This window comes from Phyllobates terribilis, unplaced genomic scaffold (genome assembly GCF_046119375.1).
Source record: "Phyllobates terribilis strain yellow unplaced genomic scaffold, ASM4611937v1 Scaffold_3__8_contigs__length_932513732, whole genome shotgun sequence".
Taxonomy (NCBI): Eukaryota; Metazoa; Chordata; class Amphibia; order Anura; family Dendrobatidae; genus Phyllobates; species Phyllobates terribilis.
Genome location: NW_027362763.1, coordinates 248,268,774 through 248,282,041, shown reverse-complemented (window position 1 = coordinate 248,282,041; position 13,268 = coordinate 248,268,774). Strand labels below are relative to the sequence as shown.

At 42.9% G+C, this 13,268-nt stretch overlaps 1 protein-coding gene across 4 annotated transcripts in view; it reads right to left on the bottom strand.

Annotated features, from left to right (window-relative positions):
- TSC22D2 (TSC22 domain family member 2) overlaps window positions 1–13,268 on the bottom strand; it is a 64,224-nt gene that overhangs the window by 36,940 nt on the left and 14,016 nt on the right. The window contains exons 2-3 of one of the 4 annotated variants that reach the window (XR_012318375.1): window positions 7,395–7,463; window positions 5,774–5,951 (exon numbers count right to left, since the gene is read on the bottom strand). The exons of 1 other annotated variant lie outside the window; for it this stretch is intronic. Coding sequence is in view for 1 of the 3 variants with exons in the window: in XM_073674705.1 (XP_073530806.1) it covers window positions 7,395–7,463 (69 nt within the window). In the remaining 2 variants the exon portion in view is untranslated. The remainder of the gene's footprint in view (window positions 1–5,773; window positions 5,952–7,394; window positions 7,464–13,268) is intronic. 2 more of the 4 variants (XR_012318376.1, XM_073674705.1) reach the window with 2 other exon arrangements.

Sequence of the window (13,268 nt, the reverse complement as noted above, 5' to 3'; positions counted from 1 at the left end):
AAGAATGTCTTGCTGGAGGTATCACCACAAGAAGAAGAGGGTTCTATTCCCCCTTGTTCCTTATAAAGAAGCCGGACAATTCATACAGAGTCATCCTCAACTTGAAAGGCCTAAACAAATTCCTGAACATTCCATCATTCAAGATGGAAACAATAAAATCAACGATAAGCCTTCTATTCCCCGGCTGCTACATGGCAGTGTTGGACCTAAAGGATGCGTATTACCATGTGCCAATCCATCACGACTTTCAAAAATACCTCAGAGTAGCCGTAACTGTACAGGGAGTCGTCAAGCACTTCCAGTACAGAGCTCTTCCCTTCGGCCTAGCAGTAGCGCCCCGCATATTAACAAAACTTATAGCGGAGGTTACGGCTCATCTCAGGGAGGAAAACAGATTAATCATTCCGTACCTGGACGACTTCCTAATAGTGGGCAAAACTTACGATCACTGCCTGGCCCAAGTGGATCAGGTGTGCACCATCTTAAACTTAGGATGGTGTTTAAACCTAGAAAAATCAAAACTGATCCCGCATACAACGCATATCTTTTTAGGCCTTACTCTGGATTCGGTTCGACAGGAATGCTGCCTGCCCGAGCAAAAGAGAAAATAAAAAATTTAGTCTCGACAGCCATAACAGACCCAGTAATGACTCTCAGGGGGCCATGTCTCTGTTGGGTCCCTCACCTCCTGCATCCCAGCGGTATGCTGGGCCCAATTTCATTCAAGAGAATTGCAAAGGGAAGTCCTAAAGAACGAAATCATCCTCAGGGGACATCTGGAGGGCAGGTTAACACTCCCACAAAATGTAATTCAGTCTCTGTATTGGTGGTTAGAGACAAACACATTCCAGACAGGCATCCCCTGGGTTCCCCAATTTACCAGAGTGATTACTACGGACGCCAGCCCCAGGGGGTGGGGGGGAGGGGCGCACCTAGACAACCGCCCGATACAGGGTCAGAGGAGAGTCGGGAGTCTTCCAACATGTGGGAACTACGAGCTGTAGAGAAGGCACTAATCAGCTTCTTACCCCTTCTACGAGGGCATCACATAAAAATTCTGCCCGACAACCAGGTCACGGTGGCATATGTAAACCACCAGGAGGGAACTCCAAATCACTAATGCAGGTTGTGGGGAGGATATTTTCTCTAGTGGAAGGAAAAGTTCTCTTTAAAGGCCCTTCATATCAGAGGAGAGGACAACACAAAGGCAGACTTTAAGTCGCAGGCCATTATTGCAGGGAGAATGGACTCTAAATCACTCAGTTTTCCGCCAGCTAGTGGCCATGTGGGGGGGTCTCCAGAGGTCGACCTGTTTGCGACCCGTCAGAACAGCAAGTTAAAAAAGTTCTGCTCCCTGAATCCCACAGAAAACCCTTTAGTAGTAGACGCCTTCCAGTGCAGATGGGATTTCAGTCTGGCCTATGCCTTTCCCCCAACGTGCCTAATTCCAGCAGTGTTGAGGAAGATCCAGGAGGATCTGGATCAAGTGGTCCTCATAGCCCCCTTCTGGCCCAAGAGACCATGGTTCTTTTGGCTAAGGAGCATGTCAGTCACGAACACCTGGATTCTTCCAGAGATTCCCGACCTTCTTGCTCAAGGTCCTATATTCCATTCTCAGGTGAAAGGATTGCACTTAGCGGCCTGGAACTTGAGAGGTCGTTGCTAGAGGGTCGGAGTTTCTCATCGAATCTAGTTACTACTCTTCTAGGTAGTAGGAAACCAATCACTACTAAAATTTACAGTAGAGTCTCGAAGAAGTTCTCGTCATCTCAGGGATTCTCCCTGGGGTTTCCCATAACGCCCATTTTGGAATTTCTTCAAAAAGGGCTGGAGAAAGGCCTAGCGGTTAGCACCTTAAAGGTCCAAATCTCTGCCTTAGGGGCCTTGTATAATTATAATCTGGCCGGTAACAAATGGATTTCCAGGTTCGTGAGGGCATGCAGTAGAGCCAATCCAGCCCCTATAATAAGGGTCCCTTCTTGGGATTTAAACTTTGTGCTAAACGCGTTAACAGGTTCTCCCTTTGAGCCCCTTAGCTCAGGGTCCATAAAATTACTCACCCTAAAAACAATACTTCTGTTGGCCTTAACATCAGCACGGAGGGTTAGTGAGTTACAGGCTTTGTCTGCAGATCCACCTTTTACCTTAGTGCTAGACGATAGGGTAGTTTTGAGACCAGACCCTGCTTTCCTTCCTAAAATGGTTTCTAAATCTCATATGTCTCAGGAGATAGCCCTACCTTCCTTCTGTCCTGAACCAAAAAATAGCAAGGAGGAAAGATTTCATACCTTGGATGTCAGGAGATGCCTTATACATTATTTAGCATCCACAAGCTCATGGAGGAAAGATAGGGCTCTATTTGTCTCCTTTCAGGGCTCCCGAAAGGGATCAAAGGTCTCAAAAGGCACTATCAAGGTGGATCCGGCAAGCCATCACAATGGCCTATAAGGGATCAGGCAGAGATCCTCCTAACAATCTGAAGGCCCACTCTACACGGGGCATGGCTGCTTCCTGGGCAGAAAGAGCGGACGTGCCCATTGAGCAAATATGTAAGCCGGCCACATGGTCCTCTCCATCCACTTTCTATAATCACTATAGACTTGACCTTTCTGCCTCCTCTGATCTCACATTTGGGAGAAGGGTTTTGCAGGCTGTGGTCCCTCCCTTACATACCTAGTTCTCTGTAATGCTCTCATTGTGCCGTCATGGGTGACAGAAAAACACGTATATTACTTACCGGTAATGTGTTTTTTCGGAACCCATGACTGCACTTTTACATTCCCTCCCTATCACTATGGTGTTCACCTACCGGTTGGTGGGTGTTGAGTATTCACATGGGTGAAATTCGTTTATGGTTACTAAAATTATGTGCTCTAACCGGAGAGTCCTCTCATGCTCTGTAATCCACTGAGGCGGAGAGAGGCGCCGCCCTTTTTATCTTGAAGGTTTCCTGTCCTTGAAGGGCGGATCCCCTCTCTCATTGTGCCGTCATGGGTTCCGAAAAAACACATTACCGGTAAGTAATATGTGTATCTTTTTCCTTGCAGATATGAAGGAGTTTGCAATCTACAGGAGATCATGGCGATCAGTATATTTGCAGCATTTTTCACTTATTCTAATGAATGGGAAAAACTGCAAATCGTACATCTTTTAATGCAGCATTTTTCTTGTAGAAACAGCTGCGGAAAATTGCGCACATTCCCTTATGCTGCTAATGGACATGTGCATTTCTTGAAACAGGGAGCTTAGGGCTGCAGCTCCAGCAACCAATGTGAAAAGTGCAATTTTTATTTTTAAATACAGATTGTGATATTGAAAGAAAAAACAAAAACAAACTACTTTCAAATTAACAAAAAAACCCACAGTCAATACATAAAAGGCGTAGCGGTATAAGGTGGTTCATGGATGAAAAGCAAGTAGCATAAGAATTTCGCAATAAAACAACTTCTTAGAATTAAAAATACAAAAGTGTGCTTGAAGGGGCTGGCCACATCTCAGTTGGTGCAGTTTTCCTTACAAACTGACCAGCACATCTTCCCATACAATGGCTAACAGTGGAAGAGCGTGTGACCACATCTGTCAATCAGCCTCCTTCAATAGAAAAGCAGCTTTACAATTGGAGGAGACAGACAGGTTTGGTCACTTGCTCCTCCAAAAATGTTGTGTGGACTGAAAGGAAAGCTGTACCAATGAGAAAGTGGCCCAACCCCTTTTAAAAATAAAGATGGTACAAATGATAATTTCAATAAATACTTTCCATATGTTGATGACTGGACTACAATTAAGCCATATTACTACCAGAAGAGGTGTCATCTAAACAAAAAAAGAACGTTCATACAGTTGCTATACTGCCTACGCTCCACTAGATGGCGTTATCAGCCATAAATAAATCCATGCTAGACAGCAGTTTCCTCTGAACATGGCTACCACTGGGCAGGAGCAGTCTGGCCGCACCTATAGCAATGCACACGTTAAGAGGTTTGTGGGGAAAAACTGCATGACGGATTTAAAGAACTGAAAAGGTGGCAAAGATCAGCAAGCTGTAGGGTGGCTTGGTTCAGCCTGTCGAATCAGCTTCCAATTTGTCACGTCTTAAATGTGTCGCCTTTTTGGTGACTTTTGGTTTGTTTTTTCCCCCACAATATAAATGATGGTTCTAAATGAAAGCACTGAATCACAGGATCACAATGATTTGTAACATGGAAGTAGGGGAGAGAAACGTTAGACTTATTTAACCCCTTCCCTCCGCTGCCAATTGTATTTTCTCCCCTCTCCCTCTAAATAGCGATAACTTTGCTAATCTTGCAGTGATAGGTTGTAGTTTTGAATGGAACTCTGTAGGGTAATGTGGATGGCAAGGGAAAATAGCAAAAAAAAAAAAAAAAATTCAAGTGCAGTGAAAAAAAACCATTGTGCATTAACCCCTTCATGACATAGTTACATCATATGTCTTGTCCCTGCCTTTGATGCGGGCTCGCACGCTGAGCCTGAATCTTTCCCAGCAGATGGCTGATTTAATTAGCCATCATGTGACTAAGGCCACGTTAACACGTTCAGCATCTGAAATCAGTATTTGTAAGCCAAACACAGGAGTGGGTGATAAATACAGAAGTGGTGAGGAGTTTCTATTATACTTTTCCTCTGATTGTTCCTCTCCTGGTTTTGGCTTACAAATACTGAGGTAATACTGATCAAATACTGAAAGTGTGCATGTGGCCTAACAGCCACTGATGGAGCCCATATGTGTTAACCTGTTAAATGTCACCATCAATCTGACAGCGGCATTTAACATGTGCCAGCAAGGGGCGCACCATTCCACGCACCCATTATGTGATAGCGGGTTGCCATAACAGTTGGGGGTCTCCTGAAAACCTCTATGCTTGTCATGACTATTCGCCTGTGAAAGCCAATGTTTAGCTGGCGTTCATTGGAGAGCATGATTTCCGCTATACACAGCAGCGCTGAAAGCACAAAAATAGAAAGTGCCAGGTTCTTAAGGGGTTAAAAGTCACCATGGAGCAGGATGTGCTACTTACCCCAGCCTGGTACTAAAGTACCTCCGAATGTAACCGTGTACACCTGAATGCACACTGCTGTAACACACACTGTACATACTGGGGTGCGATCCAGTGTCATGTTTATCAGACACACCTCAGCTGGGATACAATTGGGTTTTCTCACATTCTGATGTTTGTAATATAGCCACAAAATAAATAGGCCCGAACTGTTAATTCCTGTTGATGAACTGGTTTTGCTTTTACCGAACTCTAGGGATAAGTCACATAGCAACCTTAACAGTAAGGCTCAAAATACCACTTCCCAGAGGAAAGAGGCAGAATAGCCAATGTATCTATCTGGAAGCAATCTGCATTGTAACACTTGTCCCACATTGTGGGTTCATGTCTATAGAGCTGTAAATCATTGTAATATAGTCATGCAGCATAAAAAAAACATACAAAAAGTCATTGTGATTACAAGCACACAAATCACACAATGCAAGACGAATGTGCACCTTAAGGAAGCATTATCACGTCTGGGTTACAAGCCAACCACAGATTAGTAGAATGCAAATGTCATAAAATAGTCACAGATCACGCTGCACAATAGGCAAGTCATGGCCTAGTAGAAATACAGCTGCAGACTTCTCTCCCCCAACATCAAGCCACAGACTTCTCTCCGAATACCCAATATCCCATTACCCCAAAAGTTGCTAAATCCTGTATTTGGTAATTGACTCCGTGCACCCTTCTCAATAAAGGGAAATAAAACTTACCTTTTCCGTTTCTTTTTTTTTCTGTTTGGGACTTAGAAAAAGTTGCTAAATCAGTCGGTGTTCATACTGTTAATCCCACTTATTTTTCTTACACGGTATTCCCTGCTCCCTTGACTGCTCTAATCCAGTTTTCCAAGTTCTTCCAATGCAAAATAGAAATACTGTAGATCTAAAAAGACTAAAGAAAAAAAAAAGTTGTAGACAATTAGATCATATAGCTCCCTCCACATGTACCAAGGATCACAGGACTTGGGAACTGAGGTTTTTGGAGCAAAAAAAACTGATGGATTTGTCAATGTTTGCTAGGGCACCATACAGCATGTCACCCCTAAAGAAGAATGGTGATCAGGAATGTATGAAGCAGATAATGAAGGATGGTGGTATAAGACATTGTCCAGTCTGTATGATGTACAGCACTGAATATAACCTCATGTTAGTAATCTACATGTTCTATGTATGGCATGGGATGCACAAAATGTCCCGTGGAAACATTTTAATACCGTACTGTGAGAATATGCGAAAGAAAACACCGAGGTCCTCACAAGAGGCACTAAGCTTTACCCCATGGACACGAAGGATGAAGCCCTAGCTAATGGTGGATGTCTACTTGCTGGTATAACCTTCCAAATCTGTTCCGTAGCCCACTGACCTCAACTAGACCAAATTACTCCATAAATGATTGTAATAATTATTTGAGGACCCATGTAGATCATGCACAAAAATCACAGCATTATGCAAGTCTCCGTAGTTATCAAAAGGCAGTAATGTCATTTGGCTGTCCAGGTATAAGACTCATTAGAGGTACCAGCACCATGGTCAGTTGTGAGTCAGAGGGGATGAATATGTTCTCATTACTAAAGAATGACTAAGTTATGAGCTCCTGATCCTTTACTGTTAAGGTGGTCATTATAGAGTCTGTATTTACTATTAGAATGAAGTGATGATGGTGATATAACACCAAGGTACAGAGGAATTAAAATTCAGATTATATTAAAGACATCTAGAAGTTTGGTTTCCACTTTTGCACACCTTTACAATTAAATTTGGTCACTGTTTTAGTACCTTTAGGTATAACATTTTAGAAAAGTCCCAATGGATGGAATAACCAATAGGTTGATGTGGTGGGTGCCCTCCACTGAATCATTAGTGTCCAGCATGGTCTTCCTGGAACTGTGTGAATGTCATTATCGTTCTCAAAAAAGTGAAGTTCTCTCCTCACAGTTGTGGAGCGGGGCCTTACAAACGGTTCCTACTATAACGCTGTTACACAGGAGATTTGGGACAAGGCAAGGCTAACCACACAGAAAAGGGAGAGAGCACCGCCATTAAGGTGCAAACACTGTTTATAACATTACTCTAACAAATTGGGGGGAAAAAAAATAAAAAAATTGTTGGATCGGAGGGAAATAACTGGAAGACGAAAACTGGATTTGAGCAATGAAGGGAGCAGGTACAACCTGAAGAAATGAACAGTTCATTTATCAAGCCCACTCATTGGAATTACTGACACCAGAATCACTCCACCACGGTCACAGCACCGTTCCCATTGGTTAATTGAAGAATCAAGCTTTAGGGCAAGCGGTTCATGCAAACCCCTGCCCTGGCCATTCAGTGCTCATACCTATCACCCAGTCTCTTTGACCCACGGAACTTCACGTGAAATGCTTCATAGAAAGCAGAGGAAGGATTCCTGTGAAACCCAAGATTCAAATGGGGAGAAGAAAAAAAAAAGTTGAATAATTTGTGTTGTAGGTGACGAAAAAGGGAAAAAATATTACAGTACATGACATGAAAAGCCTATAGGTAAAATTAAAGGGGGTTCTCATGTTGCTAAATCAGTAAAATTGCTTGTAAATTCAAGTAACTATGATTTACCTTTTTTTTTTTTTTTTTTTTTAAATCCTCTCTGTTCCCAAAGATGAAGGCATTTTTTTTTTTTTTAATTCTATAGTTTACTGCTTATTGCCTAGGTTACCAGCCAAGGCTGTAGTCTATCAGAGTTGCCTGGTTAGCTAGCAAGTGCTGCTCTGAAGCTAGCCAGATTGCTGGACCCGACCAGCTTCAGCGGCCTCGTGCTTCCGCGACACCGCAGATGCAAAGTTGCCTCCGCTTGAATCATGCGAGCGTGCACAGTTCGGACCAGCGACTCAGACATACTGCCGGATAAAGCGGACCCAGTCAACCTCTACGAGGCCAATGTCACCAAGGCAAGGAGAAGTTAGGGAGCTGTGCACTCCTGAACGATGAAACCAAAAGAAAATGTCGGAAGCAAACAGAGGGATGACATTATGCAGAACATGGCCACCCACTTGAAATGCCATCAGTGCAGGTCTCAGCAGCCAGATACCCATTAAGAGAACTTCTGACAAAACATGTCTGCTATATACAGCTGGAGATTGGAAAAGTGCATCATTTACAGAACAGGTAAGACATCAATTAGGTAATGATCACAATGAGACCCCCAGCTTAAAGACATTGCCTGAAGACACAAATGTCTCAATGACTGGTATTTTTGTAACTGAAACCAAGACTTAAAATAGTAAACTGAAGTGCTAAATGTGTGTCAGCATGAAAGCTGCAGCATCACTTTCCTGTACGTGCTGCAAGTTTTGCACAGTGCTGGCTCCTCTTCCTCTTTTGCAGGGGTGAGCTTGTAGAAGTTTCCTCTAAAGATAATTGAAGTCAAATGTCAATTGCTCATTATTAGTTCTACCGCAAACCCCTCTATATCCTTCCACACCATCTACCCCTGTAGGTGCCCTGAGATCTCCACAGCTCATACACAAGATTGTGATCGGGGTTTGCCGACAATGATCTAATGTTTCTATCCAGTGTCATTTAAGTATTATATGACACAAAGGGGCCTACAATGCCTTGAAGAAGTATTCATACCCTGTGTACTTTTCCACATTTTTTTATGTTACACCCACAAACTTGAATGTATTTTATCTGATATACCAACACAAAGCAGCAAGTATTTGTGAAGTGTAAAGGAAATCACACATGGTTTTCTAATTATTTTAAAATTATAAATCTGAAAAATGCGACGTGCATTAGTATTCAGCCCCCTGTAGTCTGATACCGCTAAAGCCCCCCCTTCGCATGTCCGTGTGGCATCAGTTTTTTCACGGATACCACAAGTACCCATTATAATCTATGGTGTAGCACACGTTTTTTTACCAGCAGCACAGATGGCAAGGGCCAATACAAGTCTATGGGTCTGTGTAAAATACGTACAGCACACAAGTGGCATGTGTTGTAAGGCTATGTGCCCACGATGCAGAAATGAAGCAGAAAATTTCTGCAGCATTTCTGCATCTCCCTGGCAGAAAAAACACATGCAGATTGTGCATGCGTTTTTTCCTGCAGAATACATGCGGATTCACGTGCGTTTCCGCATGCAGATTGACAAGCGCTTTCCAGGCGATAGCATCACTTGGAAAGTGCTTGACAACTAGGTCACACTATATAAATCCATGCAAACAGCATGGATTTATAAAGTGTGACCGTAAAAATAAAAAAATAAAGCTATACTCACCCCCGATGTCCCGGCGTGTGCTGCAGCGCTGCTTCCTCGCTGCCGGCATATCGCGAGACAGAGCGGTGAAGGGCCTGCGGTCACATGACTGACGTCACCGAAGGTACTTCAGCGCTGCCGGCATGCAGAGAGAGCCTTCGGAAAGGCGATTATAAACTTTATTTTTTATTTTATTCTTTTTTTTACAGGTACAATGGTACCCAGGTCTGGATGAGAATCTCCTCTTCTCCAGAACTGGGTACCATCCGCACATAGAGACACATAAAATCCGCTTGTACAAATGTACAGATGCGGATTCTATGCGTCTCAATGCAAGTCAATGGCGGCGCTTCCGCAAAATTAATAAACATGCTGCGGATTTTTGTACGCAGCATAAACGCTGCGGAAAAATCCGCAGCATGTGCTTAGAACATGCGGAATCCCCTTGGGGTGCAGATTACCTAGCGTTTCACAAGCGTTTACGCTGCGGAAATTCCACAGCATAAACGCTTGAAAAACACTACGTGGGCACGCAGCCTAAGTGTTTAACATTGCAAAATATAGGAGAAGCTTTGGAATTGATTTTTCTTAAGCCATACCAGAAAAAAAAAAAAAAAAGTGTGAAGGGGGCCTAAATAAAATCCTGGGTGACCAATTGCCTCCAGAAGTCACAATTAGTAAATTGAGTCCACCTGTGTGCAATTTATTCTCAGTATAACTTCATCTGTTCTGTGAAGGCCTCAGGAGGTTCGTTTGAAATCATTAGGGATTAAAACAGTAACCAAGGAACACACCGGACAGGTCAGGGATAAAGTTGTGGAGAAGAGTAAACCAGGGTTAGGTTCTAAAAAAATAAAAGCCCAAGCTCTGAACATCTCACGGAGCACTGTTCAATCCATCATCCAAAAATGGAAGGAGTATGGCACAACTGCAAACCTACCAAGACTAAGCCGTCCATCTAAACTGACATCCTAAGTAGAGAGCACTAATTAGAGAAGCGCCCAAGAGGCCAATGGTCACTCTGGGGGAGCTCGAGGTCTACAGCCAAGGTGGGAGAATCTGTCCACAGGAGACCCATTAGTCATATGTTCCACAAATCTGCCCATTATGGATGAGTGGCAAGAAGAAAGCCATTTATTTTTGAAAGCAAGCCACAAAAAGTCCTGTTAGCAAAAAGCCATGTAGGGGACAAAGCTAGTATGTGGAAAAGAGGTGCTCTGGTCAAATGAGACCAAATGAGAACTTTTTGGACTAAATGCAAAAATCTATGTGTTGTGGAAAGTAACACTGCACATCACCCTGAAAACTCCATCCACACCGTCAAACATTGTGGTGGCAGCATTATGCTGTGGAGATGCTATTTTTCAGTAGGACCAGAGAATCTGGTCAGAGTCTATGGGAAGATGGAGGGCGCTAAATACAGGGCAATCCTGGAAGAAAACCTGTTAGAAGCTGCAAAAGATTTGAGACTGGGGCGAGGTGCACCTTCCAGCAGGACAACAACTCTAAACATGCAGCCAGAGCTACAAAGCAACAGTTTAGATGAAAACATTAACGAGCGGAAATAGCCCAGACCTAAATCCCCATTAAGAATCTGTGGCAAGACTTGAATATTGCTGTTTACAGACGCCTCCATCCAATCTTATTGAGCTAGAGCTAGTTTGCAAAGAATGGACAAAAATGTCAGCCTCTTGATGTGTAAAGCTAGAAGAGATATACCACAATAGACCAGCAGTAATTGCAGCGAAAGGTAGTCCTACAAAGTATTGACTCGGGGGCTAAATACAAATGCACATCACAATTTAGATTTTTAAAATTAAAAACCATCATGTCCTTTACACTTCACAAATACTTGCTACTTAGTGTTGGTAAATCACATAAAAATTCAAGTTTGTAGGTGTAAAGTGAAAAAAATTTTTTTTTAGAAAAATTCACTGGTTATGAATATTTTTTTAAGGCACTGTATAGTCTGATTCCTCCATATATTTTGTGCCAAATAGAGATTGAATCCCAGCAAAGGAAAATGGGCAAAAATAAAATATTCCTGCTGCCAAGACCCATTTTGTGCAATTTTTCAGACGCCTCAGTGCTTTTCTAGCCGTCATCTCTGGGCCACATTGCAGACACATGCCACAGGCTGGGATTGCAATGCTAAAAACAAATTGCTAAAAAACAGCAGCCTGTACTCTGCTGGTGAAAGTCTGGGACAAGTCATGCAGAATATATAAGTTCCCTCAATGTAGCATCAGAAAACACATTGATATCAACCAGTTACAAAATGACCAAGCACATTAAACTAAGTGGCCATAATATTAAATTATAACAATGGTAAGCACAACGTAGAATCACTGGATCCTCACAGCAGAGTAGCTTACAGGGGAACTACTAGTCCCATTATGCATTATAAGGAGAGCACTTTAAATTACTGGCAATGTTTCAACAAAATGGAAGATGACCATACATGAGATGAAGAGGCATCCAGGAGTTAAATCTTTCAAACTTTGAATTTTTATTTTTTTTTTTTTCTTAGTAAGGATCTTTTTTTCCACTTCCCAGTGACAGATGAGAATGAAAGTCCATGTACATGTATTTAAAAGAATAACCTACAATTTACTGGAATCAGCAGTATTCTCAGAAGTGGAACCAGTACTAATCAGCAGGATAATAAAGCAGCAAACCGAGCCACGATTAATAAAAGTCTGTCCCAAAAATTTGTTCACCATTGATCTACATCAGGGGTCCCCCAACCTGTGGCTCGCGGCTGTCAGCTGGCTACATTAGCACCAGGTCTAGCAGACAGCCATGTAGAGCAGATCTCCAGATAGTGACTTGTGAGTAACCCTGCACAGAAGAGCAGATGGATAAGCACATACCAGCCTTATAAAGGAAGATACCAGCCTTATAAAGGAGGACACCACCAGTCAGTCAGAGGAGGTGCTTGAAGCTGGAGCGATAGTGTGGTGGAAAGCTTCATGCCACAATACCAAACGCAAGTAAGGTTGGGACCCCTAGAACTAGGTGTACTGCCTCAATGCAATTTCTACGAGGAAGCATTATACTGGTGATAGCAACTCTGGGTGTCAATACTGTGTGGGGGTGGAGAGCATCAGCTGGGCCTCTGGATGTGGCTTGTGACTATCAGAGCTCATTCCTGCACATAAAGTAAGAAAGGTTGGGGACCACCGATCTACAACATTTACCCCCCCAGACACTGGCAGCACAGAGTAATGCTAATCATAGGCTTTTCAGAGATGTACATGTAGTACAGGAAAGCGCTGTTCCCAGGCCTTGGGTGATCTACCTGTACTCCCAACGATGCGATGAGTCTGTGGTGACAATGATTGCTACACAGATGTAACGGCGCTCTTCTACCTCTACCACCCTCTCTCCATCCCTGGTAAGCAATATGCCAATGGGTTTATAGGTATCGGAGGGGGTGGGGGGGTCTGATACCCATATAGTTTGGCTCCGTTGTTTTACTTGTTGATTGCCTGTCCAATTTTGGACTCTGTTTATTGCACTATACCTTCCCCATTGCCATAGAATTTGTGGGGCCACTGGGCTCTTATAAATTGGTCATTAAGATAATTACATGAATTATCTATGGATAGGTTAGGTGTGGGTTCTTTTTGGCCACAGGGCAAATTGCAATAATCAGTGGTTATGAATATTACTTAGAGCTAACATGTCATCATATTTTTCCCCCGATATCAACCCATATAGTAGGTGATATACATTGTTTTATGAAGTGATACTGCACCCACCCTGCTTGTCTTTTTATTACTCTTTATAATATACTACAATAAAATGAATTTGCATATTTATACCAGTTTGTCTGTGTCTCGGATTTATCTTCATGCTCTCTGGACAGTTAATTGGTTAAAACATAAACAAAGGAATCAATGGAGGGGATTTCGCTGCCCAAGGTCGGCTAGCGATTCTCCCCCTATGTTTACGTGTTTTTTGGCTATGTACAGT